The sequence below is a fragment of the Oncorhynchus kisutch genome, linkage group LG6 (genome assembly GCF_002021735.2).
Source record: "Oncorhynchus kisutch isolate 150728-3 linkage group LG6, Okis_V2, whole genome shotgun sequence".
NCBI classification, from domain to species: Eukaryota; Metazoa; Chordata; class Actinopteri; order Salmoniformes; family Salmonidae; genus Oncorhynchus; species Oncorhynchus kisutch.
In genome coordinates this window covers 69,076,648-69,096,583 of record NC_034179.2, presented here as the reverse complement: position 1 = coordinate 69,096,583, position 19,936 = coordinate 69,076,648, and the positions used below count along the sequence as shown (strand labels likewise).

At 44.7% G+C, this 19,936-nt stretch overlaps 1 protein-coding gene across 1 annotated transcript; it reads left to right on the top strand.

Moving 5' to 3' along the window:
• The first annotated feature begins 1,412 nt into the window (after positions 1-1,412).
• Positions 1,413-19,460, top strand: LOC109893294 (116 kDa U5 small nuclear ribonucleoprotein component-like). The gene is made up of 26 exons (XM_020486458.2): positions 1,413-1,545; positions 2,092-2,204; positions 2,346-2,508; positions 2,620-2,698; positions 2,813-2,888; positions 3,002-3,067; positions 3,582-3,617; positions 3,717-3,807; positions 4,034-4,116; positions 4,331-4,497; positions 4,739-4,863; positions 9,268-9,331; positions 9,413-9,503; positions 12,240-12,375; positions 12,727-12,854; positions 13,237-13,430; positions 14,074-14,428; positions 14,586-14,668; positions 15,165-15,251; positions 15,611-15,737; positions 16,265-16,352; positions 16,425-16,543; positions 16,938-17,032; positions 17,235-17,388; positions 18,562-18,669; positions 18,796-19,460. The coding sequence occupies exons 2-26, from the start codon at positions 2,103-2,105 to the stop codon at positions 18,889-18,891; spliced, it is 2,913 nt and encodes a 970-aa protein (XP_020342047.1). The 5' UTR covers positions 1,413-1,545; positions 2,092-2,102; the 3' UTR covers positions 18,892-19,460.
• Positions 19,461-19,936: the final 476 nt, after the last annotated feature.

Below are 19,936 nucleotides of genomic sequence, written 5' to 3'. Positions count from 1 at the left end.
ATGGAAACATAAAATGCCGGTACAATTTTATAAATGCTGACAGACAATTTTTTTATTTCGACATGGTGGGAACTTTCTGTGTCGGTAAAATGATTTATGCGGGAAATGGCGGTGGAAATGCCTTTATGTACAAATATTGATATAATAGCCATCAAATCGAAGTCAACTTGGAGTCACGCGAGGATATGTTGTGTGGTCCTCCCACTACGACTCAGGAAAGCTTGCGGTTTATTAGGCTACAGATTGAGTGGCGCAGCGGTCTAAGGCACAGCATCTCTGTGCTAAAGGCGTCACTACAGGCCCTGGTTCAATTCCAGGCTGAATCACAACAGGCTGGGAGTCCCATAGGGCGGCACACAATTGGCTCAGCATCAGTCTAGGTTTGGCCGGGGTAGGCCGTCATTGTAAATAGGAATTTGTTCTTAATTGACTTGCCTAGTTAAATAAAAATAAATCAAATAAAGATGAATAAGTTATGATTAACTTCACAGGGTGGTGAATGTGCAAGGTGATGAGCTTTATGCTTCTTTACAATAAATATCAAGGGTCTTATTCTTGTGACAATATGATCAATGATGGGCTGCCGTTTTACAAATACAAATAATATCACTCTTATAATAATAATCTCATAATGTAGGTAGCCTACCTTCACTGTATCTGCAAGCTGTTGGCTAGAGTGCTTGTACCAAGACCATAGTGGACATATTTGCTATATAAAGAAACAGTTTTTGTAACAAAACCATCAGTAAAGTTGAAAATGCGATGGAAACCCATTTAACTTGTATTTTTCATTCGGTACATGTGAATTTAAGCATTTTTTTTATGTGCAGTATGTCATCAGGCACAGCCTTTTATCCACAAAAAGTCAGTTTGGTAGAAACACATTTCTGGTGGGAAAATGCTCATATTGTTTTATGCAGATTTTAAAATATGTGCATGAAAATCTGTCTCAAATTGTTTGGAAACTAGTACCTGCTGATCAAATCTTTTGTACTGCTAAAATAGTTTTTACAATGTTAGTTTCATTAGCTGTTGTACAATATGACACAAAATACAGAAAACAACATTTTGAGTGCACTAGGCCTTTATAACAAACCTACAAATCCATCTAACGCAAACATTGACTTTCAGTACCAAATATCTATCCTGAGTTATCTCGCTTGTCGTTCATGTAAAATATGCGCCTGTACAAAAAAATATAGCCCAGGCAAGAGACTTCGCGCGCGTGAACATTTTCTTCCAAATATATTAGCAAATACAATATCTGTGGACTGTACATGTTATATACATTTCATAAAACAAATAACCAGAGATATATTATTTGAATATCATTATTTTTAATGCATTGTACTTTAATAAAAATATACAATCAGGCAATATGAAGATAGTCTACATTTGTGCATCACCTACGCTCGACGTCCGTTTGCATTGAGGGGTCCTACATGTGCATGGTTTGGAAACAGAAGAGAAAACATTGTGAATAGTTCAAATAATTAGGAAAATAGTGATACAAATTTGAAACTACCGCTCTTTTTGCACATCAAGGTAACGTTATGTGTTTTTGTGCTGATATATTCTCCAGAACAAGCTTGCTACTTTATTGTAGAAAATCGAAACATCATCAAACGCAACACAGCCTGTCCGTTGGTTAGGGATGCCATTCATTCCCTATATAACTGCTATCTGCTAACTAGCTAGCTAAGAGATTACTGTAGCTACTAAATATCTGTATTACAAAGTTGCACATTTCAGGCCTTTTTAAAGTGAACCATTGTCTTTGAGGTGTGAGTTTGATGGGTTTCTTTTCGTGATTTTCTCAAGTTACTCGCCAATGCATGTAGTATCTAGCGTGCGTACGTGTGTGTGTGTGTGTGTGTGTGTGTGTGTGTGTGTGTGTGTGTGTGTGTGTGTGTGCGCGCATCTGAAACGTTATACATGAACATCTGAACCAGTAACACAGCTAACTAATTGCAGAGTTAAAGTAGACAACATTCATTGGTTTGTAGAAGGTACACTTTGCAGAAGGCTAAATCATGTGCGTGGGTGTGATGCAGTTTTAATGCTAATCCATTATGTTTTCCTCTTACTCAGTCCCTTTCACAATGGAGACGGATCTGTATGACGAGTTTGGGAACTACATTGGTCCAGAACTAGACTCTGACGAGGATGATGATCTGGAGACAGACGACAGAGATGCGGATGAGGTTTGTTTACTGAAATCAACAGAGAGCATAGACGATAGACGTTAATGCACATTACAACGCATTCTAACAAAAATGAAGTAGGGTTGTTTATAATGTCTGGTCATTTCATGACATGCTTGTGTCCCTTTCTGCTTTGTGAAGGCTGATGAGGATGAGGATGATGAGCCGGCTGATGCTGATGAAGATGTCCCAGGAATGGAGGTAGTTCTGCACGAGGATAAGAAATACTATCCTACAGCAGAGGAAGTGTACGGGCCGGAGGTGGAAACTTTAGTCCAGGAAGAGGACGCACAGCCCCTCACAGGTCAGACACCACACACACAAACACAGTTTCACTTATACACAAGCACATATATGCATTAATTCAGATATGATAGTATTAAACTTATTCCCATTTTCTCTCCATCCCCATCAGAACCCATCATCAAGCCTGTAAGGAACAAGCAGTTCACTCTGATGGAACAGGAGCTACCTTCCACTGTTTATGACATGGAGTATGTAATTGACCATTCACAAGTTTGACTGTTGTAAACTAGACCTGTGTCTGTCTGTCTCTGTCTATACTCACCAAAGGTCCATGTTTAACCCCTACCTCTCCTCTTCTGCAGGTTCCTGGCTGACCTAATGGACAGTCCCGAGCTGATCCGTAATGTCACCCTGTGTGGCCACCTGCACCACGGCAAGGTTAAAAACTCAGCAATTGACCTGCTTTAGAGCCAGACCTGGCTAAATCATGGATGTTAGTAACTAGACTGTTGGCATTCTTGTGATTTAATGGATTTGTTTATTGTGTGCAGACGTGTTTCGTGGACTGCCTGATTGAACAGACACACCCAGAGATCAGGAAGAGAGATGACATGGATGTGAGTTTACGCCTCAGCTTGACTAAACTGCCCCAAACTTGCTGCTCACCTTTCATCCTAATTTGGAGAAATCCTATAATCAGAGAGGCTGCAGCCTACATACAGAGACTTGAAATCATTGGCCACTTTAATAAATGGAACACTAGTCACTTTAAATAATGTCACTTTAATAATGTTTACATATCTTGCATTACTCATCTCATATGTATATACTGTATTCTATACTATCTACTGAATCTGTCTGTCGCTCTGACATTGCCTGTCCATATATTTATATATTCTTAATTCCTTTACTTAGATTTGTGTGTATTAGGTATTTGTTGTGAAATTGTTAGATATTACTTTTTAGATATTGCTTCACTGTCGGAACTAGAAGCACAAGCATTTCGCTACCCCCGCAATAACACCTGCTAAACATGTGTGTGTGACAAATAACATTTGATTTGAATCTGAAATGCTCTGTGTGTACTGTAAATCAGCCATTAATTCACTGCATTTTTCCTTGGTATTTCAGCTCCGTTACACAGATATCCTGTTCACTGAACAGGAGGTAAGTTTTTATTGTATTCAGAGCTATGACAAGTTCTTGCAGAATTGTTTATCTCCCATATAAGTGCGTTGTGCTGACTCCTATTTGGTGCCTCCACAGCGAGGGGTTGGTATCAAGAGCACCCCTGTCACAATGGTTCTTCCAGACTCCAGAGGCAAATCCTTCCTCTTCAACATCATGGACACACCAGGTATGCAAATCAACATAAAATCCAATGTTATTGGTCACATACACATATTTAGCAGATGTTATTACGGGTGTAGCGAAATGCTTGTGTTCCTAGGAAACGTAGGGGAGATTAAAAGAGTAATCAAGGGCGGTTGATTGATATAATTTACCGCCTCACTGTGTGTGATGTTGGGTTGGCTGCTTTAGAAAGGCAGAGCGGGACCTCATACCCTTTGTCATCCCTGCAGGCCACGTCAACTTTTCGGATGAGGTGACATCAGGCATCCGACTCTCCGACGGCATCGTGCTTTTCATCGACGCAGCAGAAGGGGTGGGTGCTCTTACTTTTTCTTTTTTTAGCTCAAATCCCCACTCACCTCAGAGAGATTCACTATCTTGTCTCACTTCTCTTATCAGACTTTGCTTCGGTGTTTGGCCTAAAGACGCAGGCTTTTGTGTTTCCACCTCTGAGGCCTGGCCCCAGAAAGTCAACTGTACCATTTCTCCCCTAACCCAGGCCTCTCTGCCCCTCTGTGTGTCTTTAGGTGATGTTAAACACAGAGCGTCTGATCAAGCACGCAGTCCAGGAGCGTCTGGCCATCACCATCTGCATCAATAAGGTGGACCGCCTCATCGTGGAGCTCAAGCTGCCCCCTACAGACGCCTACTACAAACTACGCCACATAGTGGACGAGGTCAACGCCATGCTCAGGTACTGACGTGGGGAGGGCCTGGTAACCATGGCTACGGGTTGACACAGGGGTGTGGAGGAAAGGAAATATAACTTTTTTCAGATGAGATTACTACGAGTAGCAAACAGAGCATTTGTAAAGAAGATTCCATTGCAGAGTGAAACCATGAATGTGAAAACTACTAGCATTGAGATTAGCCTGTTGTATTATAGTGTCCAGTGTGTGTCATTGACTGTGGCTCCGCTCTTCCCTTTCCCTCAGCACCTACTCTACAGACGAGAACCTGGTGGTGTCTCCTCTCCTGGGGAACGTGTGTTTCGCCAGCTCTCAGTACTGTGTTTGCTTCACCCTGGGCTCATTCGCCAAGATCTACTCCGACACCTACGGTGAGACGACCCTCATTGTAAATAAGAATTTGTTTTTACCCGACTTTCCTAGTTAAATCAAGGTTACACACACACCACACCGACCAAACAATTATTTTGTTGGCGTTTACATATGTCCCCGTTACCAGTGAAACATAATCAAAACCTATTTCTTTCACTTACTTGCTGTGCTGTTTCGTTGTTCATTTCTTCAGTCGTTTCATTCTCAACCAGGATTTCTATGGTATGCCGTTTGGGTCTTTGCGTGTCTAAAAAGATGTCTTGCGCACCTACAGTGCTGGTCATAAAATAAAAAAGATAGCTCATGGATGCAAACAATGTTCTTCCCCAGAAACATAGGAACACGACATCTGTTTCAGTAGCTATTGTTAGCTAGGTGTCATCTAAAACAACCCTAATTTATAAGACAGTCTTATTTGATTAATGGTGGTCGGACCCATCTACAGTGGGGCAAAAAAGTATTTAGTCAGCCACCAATTGTGCAAGTTCTCCCACTTAAAAAGATGAGAGGCCTGTAATTTTCATCATAGGTACACTTCAACTATGACAGACAAAATGAGGAAAAATGATGGTGGAAAATAACTATTTGGTCAATAACAAAAGTTTATCTCAATACTTTGTTATATACCCTTTGTTGGCAATGACAGAGGTCAAACGTTTTCTGTAAGTCTTCACAAGGTTTTCACCCACTGTTGCTGGTATTTTGGCCCATTCCTCCATGCAGATCTCCTCTAGAGCAGTGATGTTTTGGGGCTGTTGCTGGGCAACACGGACTTTCAACTCTCTCCAAAGATTTTCAATGAGGTTGAGATCTGGAGACTGGCTAGGCCACTCCAGGACCTTGAAATGCTTCTTACGAAGCCACTCCTTCGTTGCCCGGGCGGTGTGTTTGAGATCATTGTCATGCTGAAAGACCCAGCCACGTTTCATCTTCAATGCCCTTGCTGATGGAAGGAGGTTTTCACTCAAAATCTCACGATACATGGCCCCATTCATTCTTTCCTTTACACGGATCAGTCGTCCTGGTCCCTTTGCAGAAAAACAGCCCCAAAGCATGATGTTTCCACCCCCATGCTTCACAGTAGGTATGGTGTGCTTTGGATGCAACTCAGCATTCTTTGTCCTCCAAACACGACGAGTTGAGTTTTTACCAAAAAGTTCTATTTTGGTTTCATCTGACCATATGACATTCTCCCAATCTTCTTCTGGATCATCCAAATGCTCTCTAGCAAACTTCAGACGGGCCTGGACATGTACTGGCTTAAGCAGGGGGACACGTCTGGCACTGCAGGATTTGAGTCCCTGGCAGCGTAGTGTGTTACTGATGGTAGGCTTTGTTACTTTGGTCCCAGCTCTCTGCAGGTCATTCACTAGGTCCCCCCGTGTGGTTCTGGGATTTTTGCTCACCGTTCTTGTGATCATTTTGACCCCACGGAGGGAGATCTTGCGTGGAGCCCCAGATCGAGGGAGATTATCAGTGGTCTTGTATGTCTTCCATTTCCTAATAATTGCTCCCACAGTTGATTTCTCCAAACCAAGCTGCTTACCTATTGCAGATTCAGTCTTCCCAGTCTGGTGCAGGTCTACAATTTTGTTTCTGGTGTCCTTTGACAGCTCTTTGGTCTTGGCCATAGTGGAGTTTGGAGTGTGACTGTTTGAGGTTGTGGACAGGTGTCTTTTATACTGATAACAAGTTCAAACAGGTGCCATTAATACAAGTAACGAGTGGAGGACAGAGGAGTCTGTTAAAGAAGAAGTTACAGGTCTGTGAGAGCCAGAAATCTTGCTTGTTTGTAGGTGACCAAATACTTATTTTCCACCATAATTTGCAAATAAATTAATAAAAAATCCTACAATGTGATTTTCTGGATTTTCTTTCTCATTTTGTCTGTCTTAGTTGAAGTGTACCTATGATGAAAATTACAGGCCTCATCTTTTTTAAGTGGGAGAACTTGCACAATTGGTGGCTGACTAAATACTTTTTTGCCCCACTGTATGTGAAGCTAGCCACATTAAGGATTAGCCACAATAGTGGACTTTGCATTTAGCATTGAAAATAAAAGTATGGCATAATTGTACTATTTGTATTCATTTGTGTCACTGTCAATGATATACTTTTTATTTTGAAGGCAAACCGTAAATTCCACTATTATGCCTAATCCTTATTGTGGCTAGCTTCACAACACAACCCGGTCTGGTCGAGCCTCACTAGCCAGATGAAGCTAGCTGGCTACTTAACCCTGTTGCCCAAAGCTAACGTTATAAGTAGCTGGCTAGTTAACTGAAATTCAATTTCAGTAGGTGAACAACAAGTGGCATCCTAGCTAATATTTCCTCACAAGGATTCCTAAATCATTGCTAAGAATAATGAAAATGACTGCAGTTTCTGCTGGTCATTGTTTTCAGGCTGGTTGTATTGGTGCTAGCTAGGTACCAAGCTAAAGCTAGCTACACCAGAAATTGCGGTCAAACAAATTATGCTCTATTACCAACGCGGTATTGTAAAACACATCGTACGTGGCTAGTGTTTGCTTGTTTGCATACTTTTTGATACAGCTTTGACAGTGCTTACTTTATCTGTTTTGACACGCAAAGACCCAAACGGCATTCCATAGTATGTATGTCGTGAAGCTAATAGCAGTACTACTGTGTAACTCCGGAAGGGAAACATCTGAAAAATAGCGCACTTGGTAGTGTGTACCGGTGCTCGACCAGTCAGCGCAAGCCAGCTTCACCTACGACAGAGAACGGTTGATTGTCAAGGGCAATGAATTCCATTATGGGCAGACATTGTGGGCTAGGTTAGGAATTCTGTGTCGCAAGTGTAGTGCAAAATTTTACGTGGTCGTCATTACGTTATGTACCTACGTTATATACAGTTGAAGTCGATAGTTTACATACACTTTGGAGTTATTAACTCGTTTTTCAACCACTCCACACATTTCTTGTTAACAAACTATAGTTTTGACAAGTCGGTTAGGACATCTACTTTGTGCATGACACAATTCATTTTTCCAACAATTGTTTACAGACAGATTATTTCACTTATAATTCACTGTATCACAATTCCAGTGGGTCAGAAGTTTACATACACTAAGTTGACTGTGCCTTTTAAACAGCTAGGAAATTGACAGAAAATTATGTCATAGCTTTAGAAGCTTCTGATAGGTTAATTGACATAATTTGAGTCAATTGGAGGTGTACCTGTGGATTTATTTCAAGGCCTCCCTTCAAACTAAGTTCCTCATTGCTTGACATAATGGGAAAATCAAAAGAAATCAGCCAAAACCTCAGAAAAAAATGTGTAGACCTCCACAAGTCTGGTTCATCCTTGGGACAAATTCCAAACGCCTGAATGTACCACGTTCATCTTTACAAACAATAGTACGCAAGTATAAACACCATGGGACCACGCAGCCGTCATACCACTCAGGAAGGAGATGCATTCTGTCTTATGTCGTTATGTTTGGAGGTAAAAGGGGGAGATTTGCAAGCCGAAGAACACCATCCCAACCGTGAAGCCCGGGGGTGGCAGCATCATGTTGTGGGGGTGCTTTGCTGCTGGGGGGACTGGTGCACTTCACAAAATAAATGGTATCATGAGGGAGGAAATTTATGTGGATATATTGAAGCAACATCTCAAGATATCACTCAGGAAGTTAAAGCTTGGTTGCAAATGGGTCTTCCAAATGGACAATGACCCCAAGCATACTTCCAAAGTTGTGGCAAAATGGCTTAAGGATAACAAAGTCAAGGTATTGGAGTGGCCATCACAACGCCCTGACCTCAATCCCATAGAATATTTGTCGGCAGAACTGAAAAAGCATGTGCAAGCAAGGAGGCCTACAAATCTGACTCAGTTACACCAGCTCTGTCAGGAGAAATGGGCCACAATTCACCCAACTTATTGTGGGAAGCTTGTGGAAGGCTACCCAAAACGTTTGACCCAAGTTAAACAATTTAAAGGCAATGCTACAAAATTCTAATTGAGTGTATGTTAACTTCTGACCCACTGGCAATGTGGTGATAGAAATTAAAGCTGAAATAAATAATTCTCTCTACTATTATTCTGACATTTCACATTCTTAAAACAAAGTGTTGATCCTAACTGACCTAAGACAGGGAATTATTACCAGGATTAAATGTCAGAAATGGTGAAAAACGGAGTTTAAATGTATTTGGCTAAGGTGTATGTAAACTTCTGACTTCAACTGTAGGTATGTACGGCAGCTTTGACACTGGTTTTTAACATCGGCGTTAAACTAGACATCAGGCCGATATCGATGTTGGCATTTTTAGCTAATATTGTCCGATTCTGATATGTCCACCGATATATCGTGCATCCCTAGTTTTAACTTTTAATTTTTAACGAATAACTATTTACCCTTCTCTCTGGGTTTGCAGGTGACATCAACTACACAGAGTTTGCCAAGAGGCTGTGGGGAGACATTTATTTCAACCCCAAAACGTAAGTGGTTTTCATTTAGTGTCATTTAGACTTTTTGTCTGTAATGCACAACAATAACCCTGTTTTGTCTTCTCTCCTCAGGCGCAGGTTCACTAAGAAAGCCCCCACCAGTAACTCCCAGCGTAGCTTTGTGGAGTTTGTGTTGGAGCCTCTGTACAAGATCCTATCTCAGGTAAGACCCCTCTAATGCAATCATCTCCTAGGAAACAAATCTTATACGCTACATGCTAGGGTTGCAAAGGGTCGGACACTTTCTGGGAAATTTTCGGAGATTTTCCATGGTTTAATTCAGCAAAATATTTACTTATAACAGTGAATCTTTTTTTTGTGGGATACACATCAGGCAATTCTAGGTCTTGTAGCATATTTTTTTCAATGGAATTGCAACCCTCTGCATGCACGGTGCAGTCTTCCATCACATGTACAGCTGATTCTCAAGATCTTGCACACTAATGAGATGCTATTGAGGCCACACTACTACACTGTGTGAGCCAAGGACTACATGCTTTCTGGTAAGTTTTGATTACAATACTGGGTGGGGTGAATACATTTTATATCACATACATAATTTTTTGTTAACATGTAAATAGTAGCCTACAGCAAAGTGTGTTTAAATCATTTCTAACTTGATAACAATTTCTGCTAGTTAGTTCATGCTACCGTGTGGGTGCTAACTGAGTGTTAATTCACCTTACATGTTTCCATACATGTTTCATTTTAAAACGTTTATCTTACAAAGGAGTTGTTTAACCTAACTTCTTAACTATTTATCTGTACATGGAATTGTGTGTGTGTGTATATATATATATATATATATATATATATATATATATATATATATTTTTTTTTACTCCTTTTTTCTAATCTTTACAGGAAAATGCCACAGGCATTATCTAATGTGTGGAGACATTTCCCTGCAGCTAATGTAGAAGGAAAAGCTGTGCACATTTGCAAGCTGTGCCAAATCATATGTGAATAATGTAACAAAGATGCAGAATCATCTGGCCAAGTGCATAAAGTTCCCTCAGGAGCTCACAAGTAACCTCTGACAAAAGTCCCTCTACTTCTATTTGATGTGAACATGATGAATCAGACACCTTATCGATAGTAACAGCTCATGGTCCTCCTGGAATCAAACGTTTTTTTGACTCAATGGAGGAACGTAGTCAGAGAAATGCTGATGAATGTCTTGCTCGAGCTGTGTATGCAACTGGTTCACCTCTGATGATCACAGGCAATGTGTATTGGAAGAGATTTCTGAATGTTCTTTGCCCAGCATACACCCCTCCAACCAGACATGTTTTATCTACTCACAGCACACCCATTGGCTGTGCTGCTCATGCATTGAATCTGCTCAAGGACATCATGGCACTGAAAAACACTCTACAAGAGAGCCAAGGAAATTGTTAGGTATGTGAAGGGTCATCAAGTTATAGCAGCAATCTACCTCCAAGCAAAGTGAGAAGAATAAGAGCACCACATTGAAGCTGCCCAGCAACACCCGTTGGGGTGGTGTTGTCATCATGTTTGGCAGTCTCCTGGAGGGCAAGGAGTCTCTGTGATATAGCCATTTCTTGGAGTCGGCCGGTATGGACACCCCCATCAAGAGGATCCTCCTGGATGATGTATTTTGGGAGAGCAGCCTGAAACTCCTGAAACCTATAGCAGTAGCCATTGCACAGATTGAGGGAGACAATGCCATCCTGACTGGTGTTCAGACTCTGCTTACAGATGTAAGATAATTAATACGTACTGCCCTGCCCACTTCACTGTTGCTCCAAGCAGAGGAAACTGCAGATCTGAAATACATCAAAAAGCATGAAGACTTCTGCCTGAAGCCCATACACGCCGCAGCGTACATGTTGGACCCCAAGTATGCTGGCAAGAGCATCCTGTCTGGTGCAGAGATCAACAAGGCCTATGGTGTCATCAGTACCATGTCTCACCACATTGGCCTGGATGAGGGCAAGGTTCTTGGCAGTCTGGTGAAGTACACTTCCAAGCAAGGGCTTTGGGATGGAGATGCAATATAGCAGGCGTGCCAACATGTCTCATCAGCCACCTGGTGGAAGGGACTTTGTGGATCTTAGGCTCTTTCCCCTGTTGCCTAATCATCCCACCAACATCAACCGCCTCAGAGTTGATGGTCCTTGTTTGGGATCATTTTACAGATGTATGTTGAAAACGTTTTTGGGAGATGCGATGGATCATTCAATATTCCCTTTTGTTGTTCAGTGAAATCATCCCATGTAAAGAGTCAACTCATTAATTAAAGTTCAATTCATAACTAAATTGTTTGTTTTATTTCTATTGGAAGGATTTAATAATTTGAAATGATGTCTACTTATGATAAGGTCAAATGTTTATGTATCTGTCTCCATATGATATGGTAAATATATCCAATGCAAAAAACATCTACATTTAAATGGTATTAATATTAATTTGCATATATTTCCATGAATTCCCGCAGAAAGTTTCCACCTGAATTTTCCCCAAAATGTGCAACCCTACTACATGCACAGATGATTTCTTTAGTGTAGACATGTCTGTTCCCTCAAACACTATCCCTGTGAGTACAAAAAAGAAAATTGCGTCTCCCATAAAAGACCGCAACAGTTTTTTCAGTTCACGGTGCTCTTAAAAGCTGACTCATTGCGACCTCGATCGGTCTTTGTCACAGAAAGCGCCCTTTGAGAAAGGCCCGGGCGAAACGCATCCGCTTATGAACTCAATAGGAGCGCCATGAATTGAAAAGTGTTGTTGTGGCCATTCATGGGAGATGCCGTCACATTTTCTTGTTTGGACTCCATGACTTGACCCAGATGACCACCCCATTCCATAGAAGTCTTTAAGTAGCGCTAGCATGTCTGAAAAGTAAACTTCCCCCTTCTCTCTCTTTCCCTCCCAGGTGGTGGGTGACTGTGACACGTCTCTGCCTCGGGTGCTGGATGAGTTGGGGATCCACCTGGTCAAAGAGGAGCTGAAGCTCAACATCAGACCTCTACTCAGGCTGGTCTGTAAGCGCTTCTTCGGAGAGTTCACTGGTACGTACGCCATCCGCCTCCCCCGTTTCCTCTTTGACCTCTACTGCCTCATCTACCGCCAATAACTGTATCGTGTTTAATCTTATTCACAGAGGTCGTTTACAGTTGAGCCATGTTTATCTCCTGTCTTTAGCAAGGCCTAATTCTATTGTACGCATTCTCATTATAGGCTCTTAGTTTGCGTACACAATGACTCACTGTACGTGGTTATCGCTCACCCTCTGTGTGCTCTGGCCAGTGTATCCACCTACACTCTTGGATAATCAGTGGTGTAATTGCACTCAATGTTATGTTTCTGGTGAGTGTGACAAGAATATTATTGTGATGCCGAGCATGACCTCCCTCCTGCAGGCTTTGTGGACATGTGCGTGCAGCACATCCCCTCACCACAGGGGGGTGCCAAGAACAAGATAGAGCACAGCTACACTGGAGGACTGGACTCAGACCTGGGGGAGGCCATGGCAGAATGTGACCCTGATGTGAGTGTGACGGAGTGGGGGGAAACAGGCCCTGGGGCTGGGGGTGAGAAGAGGCAAGAGAGAGACGGATGGTAGTTGGTTTATAGTAGGGGGAATCTGTTTTCAGTGTTAATCAATAGCCTCATTGCAATTGGAATCGCAATTAAGCAAGCGGGTGATTTGGAATTGACTGGGATTGAAGTGAGTTGTTAAAAAAAAATCGATCACAAACATTCCAAATGCCCTTCAGAGATCCTCTAGCCAATAATGAAGGGAGAGGCTTGAGATGTAACAATAGTTGCTTTTGAATTCTGTTAGAAAAGGTTAATAACTAAGTTTATTTATTTCCTCTCTCCCTGTATCCCTTCTCTATTGCCCGTTCTCTTTCCCCTCCTCCCACCAGGGTCCTCTGATGTGCCACACCACTAAGATGTACAGTACTGAGGACGGGGTGCAGTTCCACGCGTTCGGCCGGGTGCTGAGTGGTACCATCCAGGCGGGCCAGCCAGTCAAGGTGCTGGGCGAGAACTACACTCTTGAGGACGAGGAGGACTCGCAGGTCTGCACGGTGGGACGCCTCTGGATCAACGTCGCCAGGTAAGGACAGGCATTGTTAATATGCCACCTCGCGGACACATCACTTGACCTCCGTCCCAAATGGCACACTCTTCCGTACATGGTGCTCAAATTAGGACGAGAGCTTTATGGGCCCTGGTCAAAAGTAATGCGCTATATAGGGAATAGGGGGCCATTTTGGGCGAAGAATGAGAGTGTTCATTATAACAAGTTGACGGTTATGTATTCATTAGTCTAACCCCTCTGTGTTTCCTCCCTAGTCTCTGGTCCTCAATATAATAATGACCATCATGATTTGGTGGGTGCTTCTGTAACCGATGTGAAATGGCTAGCTAGTTAGCGCACTAGCGTTTCAATCTGTGACGTCACTCGCTCTGAGACCTTGAAGCAGTTGTTCTCCTTGCTCTGCAAGGGCCGCGGCTTTTGTAGAGCGATGGGTAACGATGCTTCGTGGGTGTCAGTTGTTGTGTGCAGAGGGTCCCTGGTTCGAGCCCAGGTAGGGGCGAGGAGAGGGACGGAAGCTATACTGTTACACTTATATTTGTCCTATCTCACATGTACATGTGTGTATTATACAGCATGTTTTTTTTGCGTATCCTAACCCCCTAAGTGTTCAGTATGAGAAGTTGTCTGTCATTTACCCCCTTCACATTCTAAACCACAGGTACCAGATAGAGGTGAACCGTGTGCCTGCTGGCAACTGGGTTCTCATTGAGGGCTGTGACCAGCCCATCGTCAAGACAGCCACCATCACCGAGCCCAGAGGGAACGAGGAAGCCCAGATCTTCCGGCCGCTCAAGTTCAACACGGCGTCGGTTATCAAGATCGCTGTGGAACCAGTCAACCCGTCAGAGCTGCCCAAGATGTTGGACGGACTGCGGAAGGTCAATAAGAGCTACCCCTCCCTCACCACCAAGGTGGAGGAGTCAGGGGAACATGTTATCCTGGGTACTGGGGAACTCTACCTGGACTGTGTCATGCACGACCTGCGGAAAATGTACTCTGAGATCGACATCAAGGTCAGTTCTGGCTCTCTCACATGTCCCTTCACCCAATTGGAACAACAAACTAATCTTCCTGTATCGGAATTGTAACATCTTAAACAAAATACCCTTCATGTCTGGTGTTATTCCTTGATTAGTTTTCCAGTACTGAATGTTTCCCTCTTTCTCCCAGGTGGCTGACCCCGTGGTGACCTTCTGTGAGACGGTAGTGGAGACGTCGTCTCTCAAGTGCTTTGCCGAGACGCCGAACAAGAAGTAAGCATTCCCCATCTCCCATGGGTCACCAGTGACCTAGCCTACAGTACACTAAACGACTAGTGTAGACTGGTTGCGTCCCAAATGGCACCCCATAGGGCTCTGGTCGAAAGTAGTGCACTATATAGGGAATAGGGTGTCATATGGAATGGTCCATTGTTGAGGTGTGAGGTTTCATGTTGCATTCGGTCCCATGTTGAGGTGTGAGGTTTCGTGTGCTGTGTGGATGGGTGGGAGATTGAGAGCTGTGGCTGTTTTGTCTGAATTTTATTTAACCTTTATTTAACTAGGCAAGTCAGTTAAGAACAAATTCTTATTTACAATGACGGCCTAGGAACAGTGGGTCAACTGCCTTGTTCAGGGGCAGAACGACAGATTTGTACCTTGTCAGCTCGGGGATTCGATCTCGCAACCTTTCGGTTACTGGCCCAATGCTCTAATCACTAGGCTACCTGCCGCCCCTGTGTGATTGGTGGTTGTGTGTTTTGATTGACAGGAATAAGATCACCATGATTGCCGAGCCTCTGGAGAAGGGCCTGGCTGAGGACATAGAGAACGAGGTGGTGCAGATCACATGGAACAGGTACGGGACACACCTGCACACCACCTATTTCTACAGAGACCTGCTGTATCCTTCTGAGTCTCAACCCAAACAGACACCTGTCTTTACCGTACCTTAGGCCTATGCTATCCGCAGTTGTGTGTGTGTGTGTGTGTGATTGGAAGTGTACAGTGTCCGGCCCGCTGAGTGCGGCTCATCTGTGAACCCATCTGGGCCTGGCATTGCCAACGTGAGCCACGGTGCCAAGGCAGTGACACACTTTAACTTGACATCCCATGAAACCAACTCTGTCCCCTCTGTTCCTCTTCCTGTCACCCCCACCCCACATCCCCACGGACACCACTCACTAATCCATCCTGTTGTTTAATCCACGGTTCCAGGAAGAAGCTGGGAGAGTTTTTCCAGACCAAGTATGACTGGGATCTGCTGGCTGCCAGGTCTATCTGGGCCTTTGGGCCTGACACCACCGGGCCTAACATCCTGGTAGATGACACCCTGCCTTCTGAGGTGAGACCAGGGCTCTGGGGATGGGCTAGAGGTGGTGTGGAGGGCTGGTGGTCTTTGGGTCAGGCTGGGCTGATGTGAGTTGGGCAGGCTAGGGCTCTGGGGTCATGCTGGGCTACTTTGGGGTCAGCCTGTCTGTCTCTAGGCCTAACTGTAAACAGACTGTGTGTGAATTGTGAGTGCGTGTTGCAGTGATTTAGGATGACTGCTGTCTAGCAGATGTGTGAAAATGCATCGATGGATGTGTCAGTGAGTTGGCCCTCTGTCGACACCGGTGTGATCATGGGGGCATTGACCCATTGAGTGGCCTGTCATCGGGCACAACAACATCGGTCGTGGGTTAGTGTTATGCCACCTGGAAGACAAGGAAATATTATGATCAATGAGAACAATCAATCTCTCCATATTGATCTTTGATTATGACACTTGGGTGTAATGAAGGCAATTTTGTGTCCACCTGTATTCAGACGTGCGTAGCTTGGCACGAGGCATATGTCTCCAGGTAGTTGACGGTGTGTCGTTGTGTGCAGGTGGACAAGGCTCTGCTGGGCTCGGTTAAGGACAGCATCATCCAGGGCTTCCAGTGGGGCACCAGGGAGGGGCCTCTGTGTGACGAACGTAAGTGTCTTGCCACTCTTTATCACTCACTCACTCACGCAATCACCTAACTGCTGTATGTCCCCTCCCTAGCTATCAGAAACGTGAAGTTTAAGATCCTGGATGCGGTCATAGCGCAGGAGCCTCTACACAGAGGAGGAGGACAGGTCATCCCCACAGCCAGGAGAGTGGTGTACTCTGCCTTCCTCATGGTGAGATCGTCTCTCTCTCTACCTCCCTCCCTCACCCTCTCCTTCCATCTTTCATTAACTCTCGCTCCCTCTCTTGCTTCCTATCCCTTTTCTCCAGTTTTTCTCCTGAGTTACATTACCTTGATTTAAAGTGCTGGTTTCTTCCGACTTGCTCTTGTTTGTACTGAGGTGTGATAGCCTCCCTCATTCAAGGATGTCTCCTTTTTTCCCCTTTTTGCTTTTGGTTCCTTGCATCCCTCCATCATTGCCTGCCTCTCGGGCTTCTCTCCTCTGACTTTCTCCACTGTTCTTTCCTCCCCTGCCCTCTATCTTCTCTGACTCTCCCTCCTGCCCTCCTCTCCTCTGGTTCTCCTAATGGCTGTCCCAATTACTGTCCCTCTCCTGTCCCTCGCAGGCCACCCCCAGGTTGATGGAGCCCTATTACTTTGTCGAGGTCCAGGCCCCAGCTGACTGTGTGTCTGCTGTGTACACAGTACTGGCCAGACGGAGGTGAGGTCCGCAAACCACTAAATAACGATGTCTCCTTTGTACCATCCCAATTACCCCACCCATAACTTCTTGACTGACCTTTTTAAACCTTCATCTGGAAAGTTGAACGTGGAAATATTGTGCTGATTGCTCAAATGTGGTGGTTTTGTTGTTGTTGTCGTTGTTACAATTCTATCTGCTGTGTTTTTGTGTTGTGCTACAGAGGTCATGTGACCCAGGACGCCCCCATCCCCGGGTCTCCCCTCTACACCATCAAGGCCTTCATCCCAGCCATCGACTCGTTTGGCTTCGAGACTGACCTGAGAACACACACACAGGGACAGGCCTTCTCCCTGTCCGTCTTCCACCACTGGCAGGTGGGATCAAACGGCCAGACACACACACACACACACACACACACACAGACATGTGTGGCCTCTTTCTTAATGCCCACCAGCTGTGTTAACATACACATGCACACACACTCGGACAGAATGATGCGAGCGTCACGAACCTCGTGCTCATGCCTGCCACTCTGAGTAAATTGGTTTGGATGCTGACTAGAAGGGTGTTGAGTCAGCAGCTATTGTGTACACTACAGTTGTCTCTGTCTTTCCCTCCCTGTGTCGTGTGTCTCTCTCTCTTCTCCTCTTTGGCTGTGTCAGCAAAAATATATTTGCTCCCGTCGCCCTCATTTACCCCAGCCTACTTCTAGTCTCTCCTCTAGTCTCCCCTCTTCTGTAAAACTGAAACGGGGGTGATTCCTCTCCGTAGCGTGACCATCACCCCCTCCCCGTTTGTGGAGAAACAGTGTGGTGTGATGGCGTTTAGCGGCCCTGCTCCATCTGTTCATTGGGCTGCAGACGCTCCATTGATATTTTTTTTTCCCCCCCTGTTCAATCTTTCCCCCGCAGGCCTGGGGTTTTGTTACAGCACAATCCTAGGATTTGTCCAAAATGGGCACCCTATTCACTATTTAGGCTAGTGCACTAATATTGACCAGGACCCATAGGGCTAAATAGGGAATATGGTGCCATTTTGGGATTGGAACGCAGCCCCACACGGAGGAGGGAGTGAGAGATTGCAGAGTTGGCGAAACAGCCCCTTGCCTGATTTGGGGCCAAGAGATTCACCCCCCCTTGCCCCCCCCCCCCCCCCCTTCCAATAGGCATGAAAACAGGATTGAGGTGCCCGTGAAGATGATGGGTTTAAGTAATCATTTTAAAACGCCATTAGACTCCGAACTAGATGTGCTAACGTTGCAGCGATGAAGAGTGTGACGGACATCCCCCTGACTCAGTGACATGGAGAACGCCAGCTGACTAGCAGAGAACAGATCACGCGTTTGAGTGGTGAAAGGTTTAGTGGTGGTGACTCTATTATAGGAGGCCTCTGCTCAGGTTTCAGCTTCTGTACATCTAGTGTGGATCGTGTGAAGCCGAAGACTAGATGGGGAATTTCTCAAACTGACCATATTGTCCTTTGCACTCATTCCCCTTTTTTTTAAATTTTCAACCCTCTCATGATCACTGTTTCTCCTCTCCCCCCAGATTGTCCCTGGTGACCCCCTGGACAAGAGCATTGTGATCAGGCCGCTGGAGCCCCAGCCTGCCCCTCACCTGGCAAGAGAGTTCATGATCAAGACCCGCCGGCGCAAGGTACGTATGTACACTACCCCCCCCCCCCCTTCACCATGTCTGTGAGGGGAGGTGTGCCTTAAGTATGTACTATTGACCCTGCACATCACGACCATGTGACTGACCGACTCCCTGGTTTCCATGCAGGGTCTGAGTGAGGATGTGAGCATCAGCAAGTTCTTTGACGACCCTATGTTGTTGGAGCTGGCCAAGCAGGACGTGGTGCTCAACTACCCCATGTGAGGTGTCAGGAGACGGGGAGACAACGACCGGAGTGCTACCCTCCACCACCAGCACCACAACCAACATCACCACACTGTATGGGGGCTATAAACCCCACTGAGGTGGGTGGACATTGTCACAGAGGGAAGTGGAGTCTGCCAGTTTTGTTTCCTGCTTTCATATTGGTGATTTATGTGGACTGTGTTAACCAGGTGCAGTCACTTACCCCCATCAATGACTTAAGTTAATCAATGATATGGAACCCAACAGACCCTGCAATCTCCTTTTAAGACTTTGGCCACCCGTGCTCTCCTTGTAGGAGGGACTGTTATTATGATAGGATTGCATCTACAGTTGTAGGGGCTGGCGGGATAGCAACATCTCTGACACCTCTCGTCATCAGCGCAATGAATAATACTGCCGAGGTGTTCCCCTCATCAATGTCTTTGTTTATTTTTTTACATGTATAAATTCCCAAATGTTTTGTAGATGGAAGATGACTTGAAAGCAGGCTTGATTGTTTTTTTTATTGTGAAATTGGATATCTTGCGTCTGTTTTTGAGTAAAAAATAAATATGCTTGTGAAATCAGTTTTGTTTGAATCCATAACCAACTGAGGTAACTTTATTTTCTTCACTTCCTTCCAGGTGTTTAGTTTGGTTCTTTTCGGAAGTTACTGTATATACGTCATGACCTTGATGTGTTATTGCACTGTATGTATATGGCGGTGATGGACAGCAGAAGTGGGTGTGTGCAGTGCAGAGCGCCATGTTGGAGCACAGGCGTCCGTGTGAGTGATTTGGCATGTCTGTTTTGGGGGGCTGTGTGGGCTGTGACCGATGGACAGGCCTCTGGATGGGGATAGGCAGCCACGGAAGATAGATGGCGAGACCAGGGTCACATGCACCACAAGTGTGCTGCCCTGTGCTGGAGCACAAAGCCTCTCTTAGTCATTCTGTGATTCCTCACATTCTATCTACTTGCCTCCTTTATTGGAGGAGAAGGTCCAGGGTCCCTCCCCTAGGACCACCTCCAAAGGGTTTTGAGAAGGAGACGAGGAAAGATG